The 25,142-nt window shown below is 40.8% G+C and overlaps 1 protein-coding gene across 4 annotated transcripts in view; it reads right to left on the reverse strand.

Moving 5' to 3' along the window:
- Nucleotides 1-1,958: 1,958 nt before the first annotated feature.
- KCNS3 (potassium voltage-gated channel modifier subfamily S member 3) overlaps nt 1,959-25,142 on the reverse strand; it is a 56,132-nt gene continuing 32,948 nt past the window's right edge. For 3 of the 4 annotated variants that reach the window (XM_063622818.1, XM_055253750.2, XM_063622817.1), the window contains exons 2-3: nt 18,114-18,305; nt 1,959-3,700 (exon numbers count right to left, since the gene is read on the reverse strand). In XM_063622818.1, the coding sequence (XP_063478888.1) occupies nt 2,166-3,641 (1,476 nt within the window). In that variant the 5' untranslated portion in view covers nt 3,642-3,700; nt 18,114-18,305 and the 3' untranslated portion in view covers nt 1,959-2,165. The remainder of the gene's footprint in view (nt 3,701-18,113; nt 18,306-25,142) is intronic. The other variant, XM_055253749.2, reaches the window with a different exon arrangement.

Below are 25,142 nucleotides of genomic sequence, written 5' to 3' on the forward strand. Positions count from 1 at the left end.
AAATTAATATGAGACACAGGCAGAAACTCAGGTCCTACACAGGTCCAACTGTCAAAGCTCCCCTTACTCTACTTGGTCTCACCGGCGAAAAGACATTTCTAGGCTCTTACAGAGCCATAGTTTCTGCTGTGTCTGTCATGCAGTGTCCTCAGGGACAAACCCTCAGAGCCTATTCCAGCTTCGAGGGGCATTCTAGAAAACTGTCTCTGTAAATAAGTGTATCTGATGTCTGGATTAGGAAAGCAAAGATACATAAGCTAGCATTTCCCCCTTTCAGCTCACATCCTCAAAACGTGAAAGTCTGACAGTGTTTGTGGCTCTTTGTCCTTTCAGATGCACTGTTCTGATGTTTCCTTAAATCCACTCCCTAACACGACAGAGCAGGGGGCAGTGAAAAGCACAGGCCCTAGAGTCAGCCTCCTGGGTCCAGAGCCCAACCCCACTGCTGACTCTTGAACTTCCACAAGCCACTTTCCCTGCAAACCTTAGTTTCCTCATCTTAAAATGGGAACAGTAACAAACTTTTGCTTCAAGGGATGTTGTAATAAATAAATGCAATTATACAGTTAGCTTATTATTATATTATTATTGCTGTTCTTGTTCCTACTACTACTACTGTTACTATTATTACATAAGCAGTCTTCAGTTACTTCATCACTAATTAGAAAATCTTTGATAAAACAAGATCTCAAATTCTATTGCTGTGCCTCAAAACTATACTTACTCCAATATCAAAAATGCATTTTGGAGAAAAGATTTTTTTTAGTGAGCAGGGGTAACACACATGCATGTAATAAACCTCCAGATTTAAAAGTGGCCATAAACCCTGTTTAGTTATATCCATCTCAGAAGCCATAAAAACCTTAAGAGGAGCGATGAGTCAAAGAGTTACCTATATCTGATAACGCCCTTCTTTCAATGAAATGCCTCTACAAACATAACAAATCCATGTGACTCTTTCACTGGAAAGACTTCAGGTAAAGAATCCATAACCAGCCCCTGGTGGCATGTGTGAGAGTCTCCACACATCTCCAAAATTAACACTTTAGCTAAATTCTCTCCACATGGGATAGAATTGCTCTGCCACTGTCTGAAAATGCATATGTATGTCTTCTTTCTTTGTGAGAAGTTTCTACATGAGATGCAGAAATTACCATCTCTACAGCTATTGGAAAATGTTGGCTCATTTTATAGCTGCTGGCATAGCTTTTTCCAGAGATTTAAGTTTCACTCCTCTGTGTTTGTACAACATTTCTCCCTTCTTCCATTCACTGAAAGTATCCCTGCCTGTGAATGTGTAGGTTTACTCTGCTCTGCAATATTTTTTAGGTAGTGAGATTTTGTCCTAGCAGTATAAATTATTATAAAATTCAAAATAAATACTGAAAAATATCTGTAAGAGTACACGCTTCATTCATATATGCCAATTGTGAGTGTGTCCCAAACACCTACATGTTTAATCAGTTTATGCTGGACAGCGTAATTTAGTCATGGACATGTTCTTCTATCTGCCAACTACCATCAAGTCTACTGAAAAAAGAGCTAGCATATGCCTGGTACATACCCAAAATTCAAAAGCATAAAGAAAAGAAGGGCTCTTGGTACTCCAAAAAGAACATTTTTCTTCCAAACCAATCCTGAACATACTAAAATGTAGTTACTCAACATAAAAACATACAACCAAGACATTCTCCATACTGAACTAGGAAGTTTATTAGGCTCCTAGTTTCCATGTTTAGAACATGAGCATGGATTTACATGCATTGTCTCATTTTGTGGATCTTACATGCATGTCGTCTCAGTCAGCTGGACCTTTGATTCTACTTGTCAGTAATTTAAAGTTAGCTCAATGTGAGTAAATGACAAACACAGAATGATGCATAACCTGTAGCCACAAACCCCACCCAATACCATTTATCTTATATTCTAAAACCATATCACAACTCTCTCGTAAAAAATAAATTTCAGAACAAGGCATTTAATTGACCTCACAGAGAAAAATAAAGACAATTCTATCATTTCAGAATTCAGCAATGAATGTCCAACTATGGCTGAAAGGTACACCCTGAGAATTAAATGATTTTAACGAACCCATTGAGGTTTATAAAGCTGTGTTAACCTAATGTCGGGAAAGGATAAGAGAAACAGGCACAAACACCCCCCGCTCATTTTGCTGTGCAATTCTCCAAGGAGGTGGTGTTACAAATGTCCTCATTGTCTTCAACGCTTGAAGCATCTGTGGAGTCAGGATCGCTCACCACAATGCCTACAGAAGAGAGACTGGTAATGAAGGCGTGCATCCGCTGTGCATAAATATCCCTAATGTTAAAGTAAGGTAGCTCATGACACTTCTCTGGTGCATCCTCACTGCACTGGTCCACATCAATGTCCTTTTGCTTCTGGTAGTACTTGGAAAACTTGTTGAAGATGATGGTGATGGGAAGGGCCACCACCAAGATGCCACAGATGATGCATATGCTGGCAATGAGCTTCCCTGCCAAGGTGACCGGGTGGGTGTCTCCATAGCCCACGGTTGTCATGCTGATGGTGGCCCACCACCAGCAGATGGGGATGCTGGTGAGGCTGGATGTGTGGTCATCTTTCTCCACGGAGTAGATAAGCACAGAGAAAATAGAAATGCCCACAGAGAGGAAGAGAAGCAGAAGCCCAACTTCATGGTAGCTGTGTCTCAGTGTGGCACCTAGAGACCGAAGTCCTACCGAGTGCCGGGCAAGCTTTAGAATTCGGAAAATCCTCATAAGCCGTAGGATCTGGACCACCTTGCCCATGTTCTCAATATCCTCACTCTCTTCCTCCTTGGTGTCTACAGCCAACGTGGCATAGAAGGGAATAATGGAGACAAAGTCAATGATGTTCAGTGGGTTTTTCCAGAATTTCTTTTGACAAGGAGCAGCAGCCAGCCGGATGGCAAGCTCCCCGGTGAACCAGGCAATGCACGCGATCTCCACTCCTTCCAGCACCGGATCATCCACTTCTCCATCCTCATTCTGGAACTCCGACATGCTGTGAACGCACATGGCCACGATGGAGGCCAGCACCACGCTCAAGGAGGAGATAGCGATAAGCTTAGCAGACAGGCAGTATGCTGGGTTCTCCATTCTAATCCAGATTTTCTTCCGGAGTTGACCAAATCGCAGTGTGTCAAACTTCTCCAGCTCTTTCTCAAACAGAGACGACTCTTCAAACGAGGAGTCGGTACTCACATCATGGCTTTTCTGGTCCCAGTCCTTCTCGTGGTTTTCCTCCTTGCGTTCCTGGTAGCGATTGCTGCAGCAAGAATCAATGAAGAGCTCATTGATGCCCCAGTACTCAATCTCCTGGCAGAATGAGAACACGCACAGCTCCTCCATGACGTGCAGCTTCCCCGTGTAATAAAAATTCAAAACATATCTGAACAAGGAGGGATTCCGATCAAAGTAGTATTCCTTATCGGCCACACTGTAATCATCACACAGCTCCAGAATGGCCTCTTCAGAATGGCAAGCAAGCAGCTTCCCCAGTCTGGTGTGAGGAAACCGCAGGAGGGTGCTTTGGTCAACAGACTGCTTAAAGCCCCCCACATTCAGGTTGACGAGTTCCTCGTCTTGTCCAGGGTGATGGAAAAACTCACCAAACACCATGGTGGATACAGAAGGCAGAGTGCTGGCTGGCAAGGGAGACGAGGAAGATCAGGCTGCACCTGGAAAGAGCACAAGATGATATTAGCACTCTGTCCTGCCGTGCCCGGCCAAGCTTATTTTTAATCTGCCCTTTCCAGGATGATGGGCTACATTAAAAGCAAAGCAGGAAATGCAATAAAAATGAATACATTATTATGCATTTTGATCAGAAGAAAATCAACACAAAACAGATTTTTCTCAAAAAAAACTTAGGATTTTGGGAACCCATTTTCTTTAGGAAAGAGGAAAGATGGCAATATAATTTGTATGAACCCTAATTGCCATTTCTCTGTGTATTAAGCATTCAAACTGTACCTCCCAACCTTGCCCCCAAAAATACAATGCAATTTAGATCACTTACATAATATAAGCATCTCCAGAGATTCAAGCACAGGCTCTTCATGTTTGGGAAACTCAATTCAGACATGACAGGCTAGTTGCTGCCAGGCTTGAAGCTCCTCCCTTCCCATCCCTAGAGCTTGGTCATGCCCCCAACACACACATCACAGGGGGCTCAGACAAGCTCTTACAAAGGATGTGAGTTTCCCTTTGCATACCAATGTTTTACTCCTTTAAGAGAAAGCCCTACTCCCTATGTTTGGATGTGGACAACCAAGAGGATATAATTATCTCCCTGTGATTAGGTACCTTATATCTTACAGGTATCATTACACTTCATGGGATGGTGTTTCAGGAACATCCATATGAAAAGAACCTGACTTGGGAAAACCTCTTTATGGTAATTGCACTATCAGTTTCCTGACACAAACGCGCTCCACTCCCACCTCCTCCTTCCCCTCACAGACAGTCCCCACGTGGCCCTAATCTATAATTATCTTTCCATAGATTGTCTATACTGGCTGAGCACCTGGCCTGTTTTTAGTTCTGACACTAATCAGGATACACGAGGTCCATTTCTCACAGAGAAAATAACAGCTTTTGATCCTCACCCAATGCAATGATGCCTCCTCAGAACAGATGATACAAATAAAAGGAGACTGTCACATACTGAGTCCCCACCTGATACTACTGGAGGCCTTTACACATTAATGTCATTCAGTCCTTCCAACACTATATGGTAGCTGGATAGAAAAATGGCTCTTAGCCTCTCTAGGTACATAATAGGTAAATGGTGGAGCCAAGATTTAAACCCAGGTTGAATTAATTCCAAAGTCCATGTTCTCTCCACTACATAGACTTCCCCCACCTTCTTCCTTTTTATAATCTAATAATCCAATGTCAGGCATGCTATGCGAGAGGTCAGTCAAGCATCTTTGGGATTACTGAGAAACAAGCAGTGACCTTAGCTGGAGAAGCTTCATAGCAGAGGTTATATGCAGCTCAAAGGTTCAAGTGGAGTCCACCTAATATGGTTTGGCTCTGTGTCCCCACCTAAATCTCATGTTGAATTGTGATCCTGCGTGTTGGAGGTGGAGCCTGGTGGGAAGTGATTGGATCATGGGGGTGGTTTCTAATGGCTTAGCATCATCCCCCAAGTACTGTCTCGTGATAGAGTTCTCATGAGATCTGGCTCCTTCAAAGTGTGTAGCATCTTCCCCTTCACTCTCTCTCTCCTGCTCTGCCATGTAAGACATGCTGGCTTCCCTTTCACCTGCTGCCAGGATTGTAAATTTCCTGAGGCCTCCCCAGCCATGCCTCCTGTACAGCCTGCAGAACTGTAAGTCAATTAAATCTTTATAAATTACCCAGTCTCAGGTAGTTCTTTATAGCAATGTGAGAACAGACTAACACACCACCAAACTGAAAGGAAAAGGACATTCCCACCAGAGGGATCAAAGGGTAGACAGAAGCCAAATTGTGGAGGACCCTGCATAATAATCTGGACTTTATTCTGTCAGCAAGACCACTAAAGGGTCTTAATCAACAAGTAGACATAGCTAGGTTTGTGACTGTGACTTAGAAAGCCGCCAATGACAGCAGCATGAAAGCTGCATGGGGCAAAAGCTGGGCTCAAGAAGACAGGGCTGCAATAGAACAGGTTAGGGGTGGCAAGAACATGGACACACACAGTGGCAGTGCATATAAAGAGGAAGTGATAAACTCAGAAGAAGTTTATAAGATAGAATCTACAGGATTTGGTAACTGATTGGGAAAAAAAAGGGACAAGGAAGCAGAAAGGCCAAAAGAGGATGTGTTTTCTAGTCTGTAAAAGTGGGCAGACAGTAACACCATTAAACGGAGCAGAAAGGTCAGAAAGGAATCTCTTTCCCCTTATGTTTATGGAAAGGCAAGGTTGTCTGCAAGACAACAAACTCCTCCTCTGAAAAAAAAGAAAGGAAATAATAAAGATTAACAGGCAAATAAATAAATGGAGAATAAAATTAAAAATAGAAAAAAATCAACAAAGCCATTGGTCATTTAAAACCATCAACAAAATTGACAAATCTTTAACTAGGCTAACCAAGAAAAAATGAAAGTACTTTGGGAGGCCAAGACAGATGGATCATTTGAGGCCAGGAGTTCAAGACCAGCCTGGTGAACATGGAAAAACCCCATCTCTACAAAAAATACAAAAATTAGCTGGGCATGGTGTCATGCACGTCTAGTCTCAGCTACTCGAGAGGCTGAGGCATGAGAATCACTTGAACCCAGGAGGGGGAGGCTGCAGTGAGCTGAGATCGCACTACTGCACTCCATCCTTGGTGACAGAGTCAGACCCTGTCTCAAAACTTAAACAAAACAAAGGAAAATTAAAAAAAATGAGAGAAGATTCAAATTAGCAAAATCAACAATGAAAGAACAATACCACTATTAACCTTATAAAATGCAAATAACTATAAAGGAATACGATGAACAATCATATGTCCACAAATTAGATAACCTAGACAAAGTGTACAAATTGCTAGTGTTGACAAAAAGAGTCAAACTCTGTAAAATATTTAAAGAGATTTATTTTAAGTCAAATATGAGTGACCAATGGCCTGTGACATAGCCCTCAGGATATCCTGAGAACATGCACCCATGGTTGTTGGCCTACAACTTGGCTATATACATTTTAGGGAGACACAAGAAATCAATCAATATATGTAAAATGTACATTGGTTCTGTCCAGAAAGCCCAGAAAACTGGCAGCTGAGGTGGGGGGCTTCCAGGCCACAGGTAGATTCAAAGATTTCCTGACTGGCAATTGGTTGAAAGAGTTAAGTTACTGTCTGATATGGTTGGGCTTTGTATTTCCACCCAAATCTCATCTCCAATTGTGATCCCCAAGTGTCAAGAAAGAGAACTGATGGGAGGTGATTGGATCATGGGGTTGGTTTCCCCATGCTGTTCTTGTAGTAGTGAATGAGTTCTCACAAGATCTGATGGTTTTATTGGGGGCTCTTCCCCCTTCGCTCATCTCTCATCTGCCGCCATGGAAGACGTGCCTGTTCCCCTTCTACCAGGATTGTAAGTTTCCTGAGGCTTCCTCAGCTCTGCAGAACTGTGAGTCAATTAAACGTCTTTTCTTTATAAATTACCCAGTCTTGTGTATGTCTTTATAGCAGTACGGAAATTGACTAATACTATAAATTGGTACCACAGAGAGTGGGGTACTGCTATAATAATACCCCAAAATGTGGAAGCAACTTTGGAACTGGGTAACAGGCAGAGGCTGGAACAGTTTGGAGGATTCCAAAGAAGACAGGAAGATGTGGAAAAGTTTGGAACTTCCCAGAGACTTGTTGAGTGGTTTTGGCCAAAATGCTGGTAGTGATATGGACAATGAGCCCAGGCTGAAGTGGTCTCAGATGGAGATGAAAAACTTATTGGGACCCGGAACAAACACTCATTCTTACTATGCTTTAGCAAAGAGACTAGGGGCATTTTCCCCCTGCTGTAGAGATCTGTAGAACTTTGAACTTGAGAGAGATGATTTAGGGTATCTGGTGAAGAAATTTCTTTTTTTTTTTTTTTTTTTTTTTTTTTGAGACGGAGTCTTTGCTCTGTCGCCCAGGCTGGAGTGCAGTGGCGCAATCTCGGCTCACTGCAAGCTCCGCCTCCCGGGTTCACGCCATTCTCCTGCCTCAGCCTCTCCGAGTAGCTGGGACTACAGGCGCCCGCCACCACGCCCGGCTAATTTTTTGTATTTTTAGTAGAGACGGGGTTTCACCGTGGTCTCGATCTCCTGACCTCGTGATCCGCCCGCCTCGGCCTCCCAAAGTGCTGGGATTACAAGCGTGAGCCACCGCGCCCGGCCCTGGTGAAGAAATTTCTAAGCAACAAAGTGTCCAAGATGTGACCTAGGTGCTCTTAAAAGCATTCCATTTTATGCATTCACAAAAGATCGTTTGAAATAGGAATTTTTGTTTAAAAGGGAAGCAGAGCATAAAGGTTTGGGAAATTTAGAGCCTGATGATGCGATAGAAAAGAAAAACCCATTTTCTGAGGAGACATTCAATTTGGCTGCAGAAATTTGCATAAGTAACCAGGAGCTGAATGTTAACTGCCAAGACAATGGGGAAAATTTCTCCAGGGGATGTCAGAGGTCTTGGCAACAGCCCCTTTCATCACAGGCCTAGAAGCCTGGAGGAAAAATGGTTTTACGGGCTAGGCCCAGGGCCCCACTGCTCTGTGCAGCCTTGGGACATGGCGCCCAGCATCCCAGCCATTTCAGCTCCAGTCATGGCTATAAGGGGCCATGGTACAGCTCGGGCCGTGGCTTCAGACGGTGCAAGCCCCAAGCCTTGGTGACTTCCACGTGGTCTTGGGCCTGCGAGTGGACAGAAGTAAGAATTGAGGTTTGGGAACCTCTGCCTAGATTTCAGAGGATGTATGGAAATGCCTGGAAGTCCAGGCAGAAGTTTGCTGCAGGGGCAGAGCCCTCATGGAGAACCTCTGCTAGGGCAGTGCAGAAAGGAAATGTGGGGTTAGAGTCCCATACAGAGTCCCCATTGGGGCACTGCCAAGTGGAGCTGTGAGAAGAGACACCCACTGTCCTCTTGACCCCAGAATGGTAGATCCACTGACAGCCTGCACTGAGCACCTGGAAAAGCCACAGACACTCAACACCAGTCCAAGAGAGCAGCTGGGAGGAGGGCTGTACCTTTCAAAGCCATAGGGGTGGAGCTGCCCAAGACCATGGGAGCCCACCTCTTGCATCACTGTGACCTGGATGTGAGACATGGAGTAAAAGGAGATCATTTAGGAGTGTTAAGATTTAATGGCTCCCCGATGGGTTTCAGACTTGCCCCTTTGGGGCCAATTTGTTTTGGGGCCAAAACAATCCTTTGCTTTGGCCAATTTCTCCCATTTGGAATGGAAGCATTTATCCAATGCCTGTACCCCCACTGTATCTTGGTAGTAACTAACTTGCTTTTGATTTTAGAGGCTCCTAGGTAGAAAGGACTTGTCTTATCTCAGATGAAACTTTGGACTTGGACTTTTGAATTAATGTTGAAATGAGTGAAGACTTTGGGGGACTATTGGGAAGGCATGATTAGTTTTAAAACATGAGGACATGAGATTTGGGAGGGGCCAGAGTTATAATGATATGGTCTGGCTTTGTGTCCCCACCCAAAATCTCATCTTGAATTGTAATCCCCACGTGTCAAGGGAGAGGCCAGGTAAGAGGTAATTGGATCATGGGGGCAGTTTCCCCCATGCTGTTCTCATGATAGTGAGTGAGTTCTCACAAGGTCTGATGGTTTGATAAGAGGCTCTTTTCCCTTCTCTCGCCACTCTCTCTTGCCTGCCACCATGTAAGACATGCCTCTTCCCCTTCCACCATGATTGTAAGTTTCCTGAGACTCCCTAACCCTGCAGAACTGTGAGTCAATTAAATCTCTTTTCTTTATAAATTACCCAGTCTTGGGTATGTCTTTATAGCAGTGTGACAACAGATTAATACATTGTCTAAAGACTTAGAATCAATAGGAATGTCTGGGTTAAAATAAGCAGTTGTGAAGACCAAGGTTTTATCATGCAGATAAAGCCTCCAGGTAGCAACTTTAGAAAGAATAGATGGTAAATGTTTCTTATCAGAATTAAAGAGACTGCACTATCACTCCTAAGGTTCGTGTTGATGTTAACGCTGGTAAGCTTTTCCTGAATTCCAAAAAAGAGGAGGGTATAATGAAGCATGTCTGACCTCTCCTTCTCATCATGATCTGAACTCATTTTTCAGGTTAATTTTGGAATGACTTGGGCCTAGAGGAGGGGTCCATTCAGATAGTAAAGAGGGCTTGGAATTTTATTTTTAGTTTACACTAGAAAGACATTATCTACACAAACTAACTCAAGAAGAAAAAGGAAATCTGAATAAACCTACTTATTAACAAGTAAAGATATAGAATTTGCAATTTTAAAAATTTTCATATGGAAAGCTCACATACAGATAGCTTTGCTGGTGAATTCTACCACAATCACCAGCAATTTTTCACAAACCCTCCCAAAAATTAGAAGAGAAAGGCATACTTCCCAGCTCCTTCTATGAAGCTAGTATTATCCTAATACCAAAACTAGAAAAAGACAGCACAAGAAAACTACAGGCCAGTATCCCTTATGAATACAGTTGAATAAATCCTCAACAAAACATCAGCAAACCAAATCCAGCAACATATAAAAAGAATTATATACCACGAGTAGTGGGATTTATCTCAGGAATTTAAGGTTAACTTAATGTGTAAATCAATCAAGGTAATATAAATACTAAAGAAATAATGAAAATGACATTATCATCTCAAAAGATGCAGAAAAAGCATTTGAAAAAATCTAGCACTCTTTCATGATTTAAAAAACCTCAAAAACTAAGAATAGAAAAGAACTTCTCCAATTTGATAAAGAGCATCTATGAAAAACCCACAGCTAAAAACATGTTTAATGACAAAAGACTAAAAGCATTTCTCTTAAGATCAGGAACAAAACATGAATGTCCAATCTCACCACTTTTATTCAACATCGTACTGGAAGTTCTAGTCAGGGAAATTAGACAAGGAAAAGAAAGAAAATGCATCCAGACTGAAAAGGAAAAGTTAAACTACTCCTATTTGCAGATGACTTGATCTTGTATATAGAAAATCCTATGGAATATATATACGAAAAAATAAGAACTAATAAATAAGTTCAGCAATTTTGCAGGATACTAGATTGATATACAAAAAAACTGTATCTCTATATACTAGCAATAAAAAAATACAAATATGAAATTAAGAAAACAATTACATTTTCAATAGCATCCAGAAAAATAAAATATTTAGAAATAAATTTAACAAAAGGGGCATGAAAATGAAAACTACAAAATGTTGTTGAAAAAATTATGGAAGAAATAAATGAATAGAAAGACACCCAATGTTCATGGATTGAAAGATTTACTATTGTTAAATGACAATACCCTCCAAATTAATTCATAGATTAGATACAATTCCCATAAAAATCCTAGCTGCCTTTTTTTCAGAAATTGACCAATTGATTCTAAAATTCTAAAATTTCAGAAATTGACAAATTGATTCTTGACACACTTGTCAAAAATTAATCAATAAACTGAAAAATAAGCCCATATGGGCTTTTGGATTGATTTTTGACAAGTGTGTCAAGACAATTCAACAGGGGTAAGAACAGTCTTTTTGATAAATAGTATTGCAACAACTGGATAGCCACATGCAAAAAAATCTAAATTGGATATGTATCCCACACTATATACAAAAATTAACTTTAAATACATCAAAGGCCTGAATGTAGGTGCTAAAATTATAAAACATATGTAACAAACCTGCACATTGTGCACATGTACCCTAAAACTTAAAGTACAATTAAAAAAAAAAAAGAAGAAAAAAACATTAACATAAATTTTCATGACCTTGAGTTAGGGAATGGCTTCTTAACTATAACACTAAAATTAACGTAAAATAAAGAAAAAATAGTTAAATTGACTTTATCAAAATGTAAAATGCACTTCAAAGGACACTATCAAGTCAAAGGACAAGTATCAAGAAAATGAAAAGACAACTCACAAAACAGAAGAAAATATTTGAAAATTATACATCTGACAAGGATATAGTATCCAGAATAAATAACTCTTACAACTCAATAATAAAAAGACAAATAAACTCCTTTAAAATGGGCAAATAATTTTGATAGATATTTCTATGAAAACATATAAATGGCCAAAAGGTACTTGAAAAGATGCTCAACATCATTAGACATTAGGAAAATGTGAATCAAAATTACAATGAGATACCACTTCATACCAGCATGATGGCTATAGTCAAGAAGTAGTAATAATGCAAGTGTTGTATTATGATACATCAGGTGTTGGCAGGGATGCAGAGAAAGTGGAACCCTTGTGTGTCATGGGAAGTAATGTAAAATAGTACAGCCATTTGAGAAAGCAGTTTAAGCCCATTCCTCAAAAAGTTAAACAGAGTTACCATATGACCCAGCAATTCCATTCCTAGGTATAGTCCCAAGAGAACTGAAAACATATGTTCAAACGAAAACATATATGTAATGTTCATAGCAGCATTATTCCTAATAGCCAAAAAGGGGAGATAATCTAAATATCCATCAAGGAATGAAGTTCTGACACAGACTACAACCTGAATCAACTTTGAAAACATTATGCTAAAAACAACCCCATCAAAAAGTGGGCGAAGGATATGAACAGACGCTTCTCAAAGGAAGACATTTATGCATCCAAAAGACACATGAAACAATGCTCATCATCACTGGCCATCAGAGAAACGCAAATCAAAACCACAATGGGATACCATCTCACACCAGTTAGAATCACAGTCATTAAAAAGTCAGGAAACAACAGGTGCTGGAGAAGATGTGGAGAAATAGGAACACTTTTACACTGTTGGTGGGACTGTAAACTAGTTCAACCATTGTGGAGGTCAGTGTGGCAATTCCTCAGGGACCTAGAACTAGAAATACCATTTGACCCAGCCATCCCATTACTGGGTATATACCCAAAGGATTATAAAACATGCTGCTATAAAGACACATGCATATGTATGTTTATTGCGGCACTATTCACAATAGCAAAGACTTGGAACCAACCCAAATGTCCAACAATGATAGACTGGATTAAGAAAATGTGGCACATATACACCATGGAATACTATGCAGCCATAAAAAATGATGAATTCATGTCCTTTGTAGGGACATGGATGAAGATGGAAACCATCATTCTCAGCAAACTATTGCAAGGACAAAAAACCAAACACCGCATGTTCTCACTCATAGGTGGGAATTGAACAGTAAGAACACATGGACATAGGAAGGGGAACATCAAACACCGGGGCCTGTTGTGGGGTGGGGGAAAGGGGGAGGGATAGCATTAGGAGATATACCTAATGTTAAATGATGAGTTAATGGGTGCAGCGCACCAACATGGCACATGTGTACATATGTAACTAACCTGCACGTGGTGCACATGTACCCTAAAACTTAAAGTATAATTTAAAAAAAAGAAAACATTACGCTAATGAAAAAAGCCTACTAAAAAAAAGACAATAAAAGATCATATATTGTATGATTCCATTTATATTAAATATCCAGAATAGTCAAAACTATAGAAACAGAAAGTAGATTAGTGGTTGCTGGGGGCTGGGGGTAGGGGAGATGTGTACTATTAATGGATTTGGGTGTCTTTTGGGGGTGATAAATATGTCTTGGAATTGGAAAGTTGTACAGTCATGAATATACCAAGAACAACTGCATTAAACACATTTTAAAAAGGTAGGTTTTTGCTGTATTCAAAGCATATCTCAATAATACTGTCATTTAAAAAGGGATTCCATCCCAGCAATTTGGGTGGCCAAGGCAGGAGGATCACTTGAGCCCAGGAGTTTGAGACCAGCCTTGGCAACACAGTGAGACTCCATTTCTATTTATTATTTTTAAAAATTATAATAAAAATAAGTGAATAAATAAATAGGGATTCTAGCTAATAAGTAAAAAAAGAAACAAGAGAATTCAAATCTCATAAAATAATAGATCTAGGCAATGATCATCAATGACTGATAAAATCTGGATAAGAAGCTGATGGGGAATTTCATAACAGAGATCAGAGTTACAATATCTGAACCCACTAATCAAGCCTAATATAACAAAATAACTAGATTTTACTGAAACAAAATAAATATTTTAGAGGAATATGTTCAATAATACCACAGGGGTGCAATCAGCAAAATCAAGACTGGGAAACCATACAGAACAAATGACACAGATCAAATAAGAGGCATATCAAACAAAGCCAATGTACAGATTTTGTATAGATACTGATTCTAACCAGCCAAATGCTTAATGTGTGTATATATATATATATATATATATATATATATATATATATGTGTGTGTATATATATATATATATGTGTGTATATATATATATGTGTGTGTGTATATATATATGTATGTGTATATATATATATACATCTGTATATTTATTTTTTCATATATATATATATGAAAATCAGGGACATTTGAAAACTGATATGGTCTGGCTCTGTGTCCCCACCCAAATCTCATGTCAAATTGTAATCCCCAAATGTCAGGGGAGGGGCCTGGTGGGAGGTGATTGAATCATGGGGGCAGACTTCCCCTTGCTTTTTTCATGAGTGTTAGTGAGCTCTTGCAAGATCTGGTTGTTTGAAAATGTGTAGCATCTCCCACTTCACTCTCTCTCGCTCTGCTGCTTCACCATGGCAAGATGTGCTTGCTTCCCCTTTGCCTTCTGCCATGATTTTAAGTTTCCTGAGGCTTTCCAAGCCATGTGGAACTCTTAATCAATTAAACCTCTTTCCCTTATAAATTACCCAGTCTCACGTAGTTCTTTATAGCAATGTGAGAACAAACTAGTACAAAAACCAACCAGATACTTGATATTATAAAAAAATTATTGTTAATTTTTCAGTGTCCCAATAGTAATATAATTATGTTCTTAAAAGAAAACCGTTATCTTTTGGAAATACATACTAAAATATTGATAAAATTATAAAACATTGGGGATTGATTTCATAATAACACATGGAAAGGCAGGAGCACTGATCACACCAGATGGCTATGAGTTAATCACTGTTGAAGCAGGTGACAGGTAGGCACACAGGAGTTTAATGTATTATTTTATTTTTGTACATGTTAAAATCCTCCATCAAAAATGCTTTAAGAAAAATGTGCTAAGCATCTTTTTTCAGGCTATGCACTGTGGTAAATACCTTCATATACACTATTATTCACTCTTTTATTCTCAACAACTGGTGCAGTACATAGACACTAGCAGGCAATGAGTGCACGTAACTGAATGAATCATTTTCTTTAATTCTCTAACAGCCCTAAGTCGTAGACCTTAGACTCCCATGTTGCAAATGGGGACATCTGAGGCTCAGAATTTGCCCAATGTTGTCCAGCTTTTACTGAGCAGACTCTTTTCACGATGCCTCAAATATGAGTATTTAAAGCTTTTTTTTTTTTAAGTGGGAGGAGGTAGAGACTGGCTGATGTTCTCATTTGCATATTATGTCAGCCATACTGTAAGGATATTGACATTCACATGCTGAAGACACATGGGGTCTAAAATCAGGCACATCTGAGAGTACAGTGGCATTGGCCACAGAGTAGAAGACCCAACTGCTATTTTCGTTCTCTTCTTAAAGCTAAACTTAGCTTCACTGTATTGACTTTCCTCCCTACTATCAACCCACATCACTCATGGTGAGAACACTATATATATACAGTATTTGACCACCTTGTCCCTCTTGGTGTTTATAAGATTGAAAAAAAGAAAAATATGTCAAAAATCCAAGATACTCCCTGGCAGCTTAAAATAAAAACTACCATTGATTCAGTTGTCTCCAACTGGCACCCTGTAAAGCATTTTCAAAGCCATTAACCTCTTATTCGCCTCCTCTTGGTCCACTTCCTGCTCTTGTTGCTTCATGCTCTCAAACTCACCTAAGAAAATATTCTCAAAATTGTGTCTTTTCAAGGCTGACTCATACACATACACACAAGCTCATGGCTGTCTCTGATAATGCATCTGCTTTGCTCAGAAAAGTAATGAAAGTATTATAATACAAGCCAATTTTTCTTGCTGGACAGAACTGCTTTTTGGTATCAATTTCATAAAAGTAAATAAAAACCCAGATTTGTTGTTCCTTCTTGTTTTGTAGATGTCCAAAAATCTACATTAATCCTTTTTCATCAAAGAAAAAAATACACCATTTTCAGCATTTAACACTGACTTCTTTTTGGAACATTCTTCTAAGAGTTTTCTTTTATTCTATTAAATTTAAAAAGAAAGCTCATTTCGATTTTTTTAAAGAGTAGGTCACGCTAAATTCAATTTCTGGTCATGCCACATGGGGATACACAAAATGGGAAAACCAAGCAAATGTGAACAGAATTGGAAACCTAAACTCAAACCATACCCATGTCTCCTCCTTACCACCCTCCTACCAGGCGCCTCCCCAGTAAGTCTTCTCTTACAGCATTGTCTGAGCATGGCGAGGCTCCTACATGGAGTCAGTACCTCTAGTAGCTTTCCAAGTGGTGCAGCCCAGTCCACTGAGGAAGGCTTGCTGTAAAGTGTGAGTCCCACCGGCCAAACAGTCAGGCAAGAAAACTCCCTGCCAGGTCTGTTCTGCACTGGACACGTTCTGACAGCATGGGCCACAGTCGGACAACACATGAATGACACAGGTCCAGATAGTTTGCAGGGTCCCAGGGTGCTCTATTTCAAAGAATTCATAAACTGAATGCAACGTTTAAATGTTGAACTTAACAAAACAAAAAGTGTGTCCTCTTATTCATGCTGAATTATCAGCATCAACTAGCAAAAGAGAGGGAAAGACTAGGATTCTGAAAACTTGTGTCTGAGATGCCTCTTCTTATCTGCATGACCTTGGGCAGGCAGAGTCTTGATCTATAGAAGGAGTTTATAAACCCACCTTGAGGATAAAATAACAAATGTAAAAGTCTTTTGAAAACATAAAGCACGAGACACATGTAAAACTGTGTTCCAAAAATAAGATTGATATAACGGTATTTCTACCTTCCCCACTTCCTTCCCCGATTCCCTTCCCTTCTCTTACTCCCACCAACTGGTACAATCACATTAAAGTTGTACTCATTCCCTCTGGATCTGTATTTAGTGTGACTGCTACTCTCTGGAAACTCCAGGGATCTCCGTAATTCACACAGCTCATCTCCAAGCAGAGAGCTGCTCAGAAGTCTGAGTGATTTAGTGAGCCAAACAGCCAGAAAGCTGCCCTCTTTGTAAAAAGCAAAGAATCGTAGATGATAGCTTTTCAAACAGAAACAGGAAAAACCTGGACTTTACCACAAGAGGGGCCCCTAGCCCTGCTGTAAATACTTCATCTCATCTCCAGCTGAGCCAGGTTGCTTGGAATCATGCACATCCAGAGGGCTGTCATGGGAAAGCTCCATTGCCCAGGGGAGGGAGTTTTGGAGAATTTGGGCCCAGGCCAAATTAATGGTTCTCCCTTCTCTACCTCCCCACTGTATTCACCCTCTCCCATAGCCCATTTGTGTACACCTTGATTTTAGCACATATCACAAGGCATTGTGATGTTATCTACAATTCTCCTTATTCCCCACAAGTCTGACTGTTGCTCACTCTAGACTCCATGCTTCGCTGTGGAAGGGACCATGTATTATCCTCTTACAGCTATAGCCCCTTATGCTAAGTGCTGCCCATAATCTAGTAAAAGATACTTGCTTTTATCTGGAGGAATTAACAAAGGCTATTAGTACTTTTGTCAAAGAGCCAGCAGAATGACCTAGAACAGGCATGGCAAAATTAAATACCTCCGGTGACCAAACGAGTCAAACAAATGAGATGGTTGGGGATGGTGGTGAACTGTCCCCACTTGTCTAAGAGGCAGAGGCTACTCAGCACTGGAATCCTTTTTAGGAAAAGAGGCCCAGTATAGACATATCATTCCGTCTTCCCAGGAGAACCTGGAAACCCTGATCCTTGTGTAGAATATCTCAAGTTTAGTTAGAATTGATCCAACATGTTTTAAGCATTATGTGGCTCAAAGATGTGCCTCTGGGCCAGGTACATCTGATGAGCTACCCAGTCTGTGACCTGAGCCAGACTCTGACCAATTCCAGTCCACAACACACATTTTAAGCCAGACTAGCTAACATGAACACAAATGGAATCTAGTTACAATAACAGTAGTGTCATTCTCTCAAACTATAAATGTCAAAAAAGGGAGAGGGAGGAAATGTGAACCACAGCATTTTCTAAAGTTGGCCAGTGGTGTCCCTTAATATAACTCCAATCCAATCCTTCGAGACCAACACTTTTCTTCCCATAGTCATCTGTCCCAACTGCCCAGTGGATTTGACCATCAGAAGTGTCTAACTTTCATCTTTCTCACTGCACCGTAAGGCTCATTCTCATCCTCCTTTGATAAATAATGGGTGCTTGAGAAAATAAGATAGCATGGCAACTCTTACCCTTGAGGTGGAGATGCCACACGCTCTGCCTTCATCCTGCCCGGCGGGACGTCCATCATCATCCAAGAAGCTCTGCCCTTCTCAGCACACTGGAATGTGTGGTGCACATAGGCATTTGGTGGCCAAAAAGAAGGGAAGAATCCTGTTCTCTGGTTGTACAGGCCAAAGCAATCACTGGAAAATCACTCTCACCTGCAGAAAAAACCATCGGCCAAGCTGTAACTGCAAGGAAGAAATACACCCAAGACATTCTATCTCGGGATCAGCACTCTGGGCACTTTGCTGATGAGACTCAAATCTGAAAGCCCCATCTAATTCTCAGCAAGTGGGGGGTGGTCTCTTCTCCCTGTGGAACCATCACTGCCATTGGACATGTGCTAGGTTTAAGGACCCTCAGAACTCAACAGTAGTGAAAGTCTTAGGATTCCTCTACTGACAGAGGCCACTAAAACATCTAAAGATAAAACCAGGCACTAGAATTAGGGCTGCAGTTACCTACGCCCACATGGTTTCTTATAGAAGCGTTATTCTCCCAGCTAATTCATCAAGGATATACTTGTAAGCTTCTAAATGAACGCATTCTAATCCATTTCAAAATCTAACTTCTGGGTATTACTGCTATAATAGAATTAACACTGCTGGTCTAATTTGAAATCAATAGATTTCAAAGGCTGGCCAAATTCAATTTTGCTTTATTTGCCCATTATTATATTTCACAGATCAGAAATGGCACAGGTGCAATCACAGTTTATGTGTGTGGTTATGTATATGAAGTGTGTGTTGGTGGGATGTTTCAAGTTTCTGTCACAACAAATAAAAAGCCAAATTTCAGTTTCTCTCTCTAAATAAATTTTAAAAAGCAAAAAAATTCCAGTTTCCACCCAGGTAAGCCTTGCCTCATGCTGATGCATTCCCATACATTGGTACTAGCTTCTAAGCATCCATCCATTGATTTTCATGTTTTTCAATCAACACCAGGTCCAAAAGGGGGAGGGGAAAAACAAGAAGAAGAAAATATTGATTCTGATCAAAAAAAGTGCCTCTGGCTAGGCCAGTCATTAAACAAACATTCGCTGTGGTTTATGATCTGCTGGGCATTATCTTAGGCACTGGGATTATAAACCAGATGCAGTGCCTGCCCCCAATCCCCCAAGAGCTCTCAGGCCCAAAACCAAATAAACAAGTGAATAGCATCCTAACAACATCAAGGGGCAATGGAAGGGGAATGAAGCAGGAACACAGTTTCCAAGTTGTCCCAATAACAGCAGAGCAATCCTTCAGCACATCTGGACTTTGCAGAGGGGCAAATTCCCACCTCCAACAGAGATGATACTGAAGAAAGATCCAGAAGCAAAATGCAGCTCTACCCAAACTGAACTTGTAAGATGGAACACTTAGCAGAGGAGGTAGAGAAATCTCAACAGGGTAAGTAAAATTAGTTCAGGTGCTAAACTCCTCCTCCTTCCTCTTCCATGCTTTCCTCCTCCTCCTTCTTTCTCCTTCCTCCTCCTTCATGGCCTCTCAGTAGCATGTCCTTGGGTCAGCCTCAGTTCTCTGCATTCCAATGAAACACAGAACTGCTGCCGCACCTTGGTAAAAGGATATAGCACACACATAGTCTTCCTTTCCCTATCAGATGCCTTTCCAACTGTAGCACATTTTAAGGAAAGGTAGGATTAATCTGGCTGAGAGGTAATTAATAAATCACTATATTAATTACTAAAGAAAAAATAACCAAATATTTAGGCTATGCAGCATTTCTAAGAATCCCCAAGCACTGCCTAAAGTTCATTGCACTGGCTTACCACAGGAAGGTCAGGGCTGGTCCAAGGACAGACTGAGAGGTTAGCCAAGTGTATCCTTTTTATAGCACTGGTACCTAATGGGCCTTTAGTCTATGTCTAATGAATAAATGACATCCCAGGCTGTCCCTTTCTCCCTCCCTCCCCACAAAACTCAGAATTTCTGTGACTTGCCCCATTTTCCATTACCATGATTCCTATCCAAAAAGCTGGACTTTCAGACAAGCTGTAATACCAGACAATACCTCTTGTTATGAATTTATGTAAATTAGCACCCCTCTAAGAGCATGCACATTCTAAGTGTGACTTCTCAACATAAAATTATAACTAGCATCTTCTGAGACCTACAAGAAGCCAAGTACCTTTTTAGGATTTTTATACACATCTCCTCTGCCATCAGCCATTATAAGTGGTATTATCCCCATTTTATATGGGGGACATTGAGGCTCAGAGAAGTGATTTGTCCAAAGTCCTACACCTAAGGTGTTAAACTCAGGTAGATCTGCCTGAGTTCAATTAGTGTGGAAAATCAAGATCCCTCTTAGTTGTGGGGAAGGTCAAGCAGGGATTGAGGGTAGTGAGCAGAACATGACCCAAGCCAGCAGGCAGTGGGGAAGAAAAATGTGTCCATTCAACATATCCTCCCATTCCTGCCTAACAGTCCCATCCAGTGTTTCCATTTCTCTGTGTTCCTACCAGCCCGATCAGTGTTGGCCTGTTCAAAAGAAGACAGCATTGTTTGTGACTTAGCACTTAACAGGTTTCTGACTTTGCTGAGTGATTCAGCCCGATCCTGGAAAACACATTAAGCTCACTCGAGTATTGCCAACCTCTGCAGAATTCCCTCCTTTCTTCACAAAACTCTCTGCTTCTACTTCCCCCCAGGCTGGCTGCATTTCCTGGTGGGTTGACTACAGCATTCAAAAGTGAACAAATGACTGCCTCCATTATTGAGAGGGAAAAGGTAATGACTAAGTGGCATATTGGACTGTTTCATCTTCCAGACACCTGATACCCTATCTTGGAACAGAACCCAAGGAAAAGCAAATGGACAGCAGACAGTCCACATGACTGAGAATGACTCCCTGCACCGTTCTCCCAGGTCTCAGAATCATAGGAATAAGGTTGCCCTCCAAAAATTACAAAATCAGTGCCTGACAGATCAAAGCAGACACTCCAAGTGACAATGCAGTGTAGGTCTGTGTCCTCTGTGCTTGCACAGAATCCTGTGTGGCCCCATCACTGTCCTGCCCACAATATTCTGAAATGTTGTCACATCAGCGCCACCCTCTAGACTGAGAAAGCCTCCAGTTAGGGACAGTGTCCTAATATCAATCTTCATATTAATTATCCCTGTCACAGAGTAGTGCATGGCACGTTTTTTGAACTAATTCCTCTTCCCTGAGCCAACAAGACTAAAGAGTAAATGAATGAAAAGAATAAATATGGATAATGAAAGGCAGCTGGTAAGTAGTAGCAGCAGAGAAGGAAAGTGTGAAAGACTGAGGTTGGTTCCCAAGACCAATCCTAGCAGTGGTGAAAACAGAAGAGTCTTACCCTGAAGACTCAACATGTCCAACCCAAATGGTGGGACATCTCAAGAGTGGGGTTTTGAGTGTCAAGACCTCGGAGTTTCAGGTATCTTTATAATCCCCAAAGACTTCCCATTGTTCTGACTCCAGGCTCCCTGAGGCGCCTCTTGCTGATCTGGGTTCCCACACACCTTGCTATCAGGAGCAAACGAGCTATGCGGTCAACACAAGTGTCTACTCTGTCTGCTAGTTCTGTCTATGACTGTACTGAAACTTAGTAAGACAGGAAGAGGTGTATTTATGCAATTTCCTGTGAGTTTCAATGCAAGTCAACCTCCTACAGTTTGATCAGCTCTGGGACACCTGAGGTGAAATTCTGAAGTTGCAAGGCTAAGAGATAGCTGACTCCAACCCGACCTCTGATAATCTTACCTGGGAAATGGGACCTGTGAGTACCCTCCTGGCAGCCGGCTGGCTTATCTGGAGATATCCTGACCTTGAAAACTTCTACAGCAGGATGTCTCAGCCTCGGCACTATTGACATTGTGGGGCCAGGTAATTCTTTCTTGCGGAGGCTGTCCCATTCACTGTAGAGTGTTTAGCAGCATCCCTAGCCTTCATCTACTAGATGCCACTTGAACACCACCCACCCATCACAATGCTGTGACAACCAAAAATGTCTCCAAATACTGCCAATATCCCTTGGAGATCAAAATCATCCCCACTTAAGAACCAATGCTCTACAAGTACAGGAGAAGAACCTCAGGTACCTGTTTTGGAGCTGGAAGGTCAGAAGACTTGGAATGACAAATTGTACTAATACTTCATCTGCTGACAGGGGCTGGGGATACTCTCCCAACACTTGTTCTTTTAGAATTCAGTCATGGCATTTCCAGTGTCATACAACCAAAACTTTAAAAATGAAGAAAGATAAAAGCAAGTTTAACCTTTCGTTGAAACTCAAACCATGCTTCATGCAATTTGAGTCTAAAGGTTAGTGAGTCTGTCTTAAATTTTCTAACATTTTCAGTGCCAGAATGATATACTGTGCATACGCACTAATCTAGTTTCAGATCTATAGCCTGCTGCAGCTTTCTGCAGGTAGGCTATTCAGCCTGCTGAATACACCCACTCCTGACCAAAGCTCCAACCTTGTGGAGACTAATTGGTGTCCCTGGAAAAAACTCAAATTCATGTCAGTTTTGTAGTCTTGCTACCATTCATCAACCACAGACCTACTTTTAATAAAATCTGAGGGCAATAAAATTATATGAATAATAACAAAAGGTGAAATCCAACCCTACCTCTATCTGGCTTAACTATTGAAAACTGTCACCCAGTGTTTTGCTTAAATAAAATTAAAATACCATAATCATACTGCCATAATTGGATTTAGTGTGCTAGAAAAAAATTGTACTGATATTTAAATCCTATAATCCAAAGCAATCAGAATCAAACATCTTCCAGTTGATTCAGACAGGGCATTACTAAGAATATCCCTCCACTACTCACTCTGTCCAAATTTAACTGTCAAATTTCAAGAGGTACCTTAAGTTAATATGGCAAATCCTTGAATTAACATGATTTTTAAAAATCTGTCCCTAAAAGAAAATGAAAACTTCTCAGGGTCTAATATATTCAGGGACAAACCAGTAAGTGCTTTCTAAAGCAAAGTCTCTAAATTATTTTTGAAAGGTTAGTATAAATTGTTTTTCTTGGTCATTCAGAGTGAGTAAATGCCACCAACTGCAGAAATCCCAAGACTTGATGCATGGGTAACTAAACACCACCTTCCTTTCCTCCTGCTCTATGTTTCTAGACAACCTACCCCTGGGGAATGGAGGGGAGGCAGCAGGGACGCAGCTGTGTTGCCTCGGCAAGAAAATCTAGAGAAAGGAAAGGAGAGACAGGCAGACCAGCTTCCCTGGGGAAGGGTGTGCACCTCATAGAAGGAGGCACCACACAGTCACTGAGTGTTGACAAGGCTCTAGGGTCACTCTGAGTGGTCCATGCAACTGCTCCTGGCCCCAGAAAGGAACTGCACTGGCTCCATCCACCTTGTAGTCATCTCCCTACTGCATGGCTAGCTGGAGACAGAGGCTAGGGCTGTCCTATTTGAATGCATCAAACGACTGCACTAACACAGGCCAATAAAGAGGAACTGGAAAGCAAGCAGTTTTGGAATGAGCAGGAAAGTATCATACAATGATAGCAATGAGAACTTCTTAAAGAAACCTTTCTGGAGGACATCATAGCAATGTGTATCACAAAATCCCATGGTTTCACATTTTGGCATGTGTCCTGAAGAAATAAATCAGAGAAGCGTTGAAAGATGCATCTACAAGGTTGTTCACTGCATCATTAATTATTTGTAAGAGTGAAATGTCAAAGACAACCTGCACGTCCATCAATAGAGGAATGATTAAATAGACTGGGGGTAGCCATGCAATGAATACTCTGTAGCCATTAAAAATGCTGAAATAATAAAAGTTACAGAAGTTACAGCTTCCTTATACTAAGTCTGGCCCTGTGCTTTTTACATGTCTAAATCCATTTAATCCTTGCAGCACTTAGACAAGTGGTGTTCTTATTGCATTCATTTTGTAGAGGGAGAAACTGGTAAATAGAGAAGTTAACTGATTTTAGGGAGTCAACAGCTATTAAGTGACAACTCCATGATTCGAACCCAAACAATAATGCTTCAAAGCCATTCTCTTAGCTACTACAGCTCTACTGTGTGTAAAACCATTAAAAAGTCACAATATGCTAAGTACAAAAGAGAAATAATTATGATGCAATATATAGCATGATCCTATCTTTGTAAAATATGTCTTTTTAGAGTAAATGAGAATATATACCAAAATGTTAAATTCATTGTCTCTGGATAATGGAATTTGAAGTGATTTTTGCTTTCTACTCTCTACCTCTCAACATTGTGTACATTTCTTATTTTAAATAAATAGGTATTATAAAATATTTATGAAAATAGTTATTTCTGCATAGAAAAATAAAAAGTTATAAGCAGCTCCAGTCAGCATTTGGGCAGGGGAAAAGGGGAATGAGATAGATATCAAATGAACTTATAGATTCACATGAGAAAGGATCCCCAGCCCCCAGCCAAAGCCCTCCACTATCCTGAGCTGCTGCTGTTCATTCATGACCGCTTTATGACGGGCAGTATCCTGGGAACTACCAAGGACAAAAGATAACATGGATCTTGCCCTCAAAGCTTATAGGAGCTGAGAAGAACAAAAAGGAGGGTAAATGGGTAAATAAATAACTGCAATACAAGGTGCAGTAGTATGTCAGGCATGGGAAAAGGTACAGAGAGGTATTGAGGAAGCTCAGAAGAGGTAGAGTCCCTCGAGATAAGGAAGCGGGGACAGCTACATGAATAGGTAGCATTTGGAGCTAATCCTTGAAGAGCGAGTCAGGTATGAAGAAGTAAAGGAGCCAGGTAAGGGTAAGAAGGCTCTTCTCCAAGGAGAGGAAAGAACACATACAAAAGCATGGTGGCAGGAAAGCTCATGGTATGGACAGAGAGCAGAAAATGGTATTGGGGCTATAGGAGGTAGCCTATGACCTAGAGTTATTTATACATATTATTTCTTTTAAAATATGAAGAACTCTGCCTGTACTATCCACATCTTTGTGAACTAGAAATACAAAGTAAGAGATGTCTCTGGGAGAGGAGA

The sequence above is a fragment of the Symphalangus syndactylus genome, chromosome 18 (genome assembly GCF_028878055.3).
Source record: "Symphalangus syndactylus isolate Jambi chromosome 18, NHGRI_mSymSyn1-v2.1_pri, whole genome shotgun sequence".
Lineage (NCBI taxonomy): Eukaryota > Metazoa > Chordata > Mammalia > Primates > Hylobatidae > Symphalangus > Symphalangus syndactylus.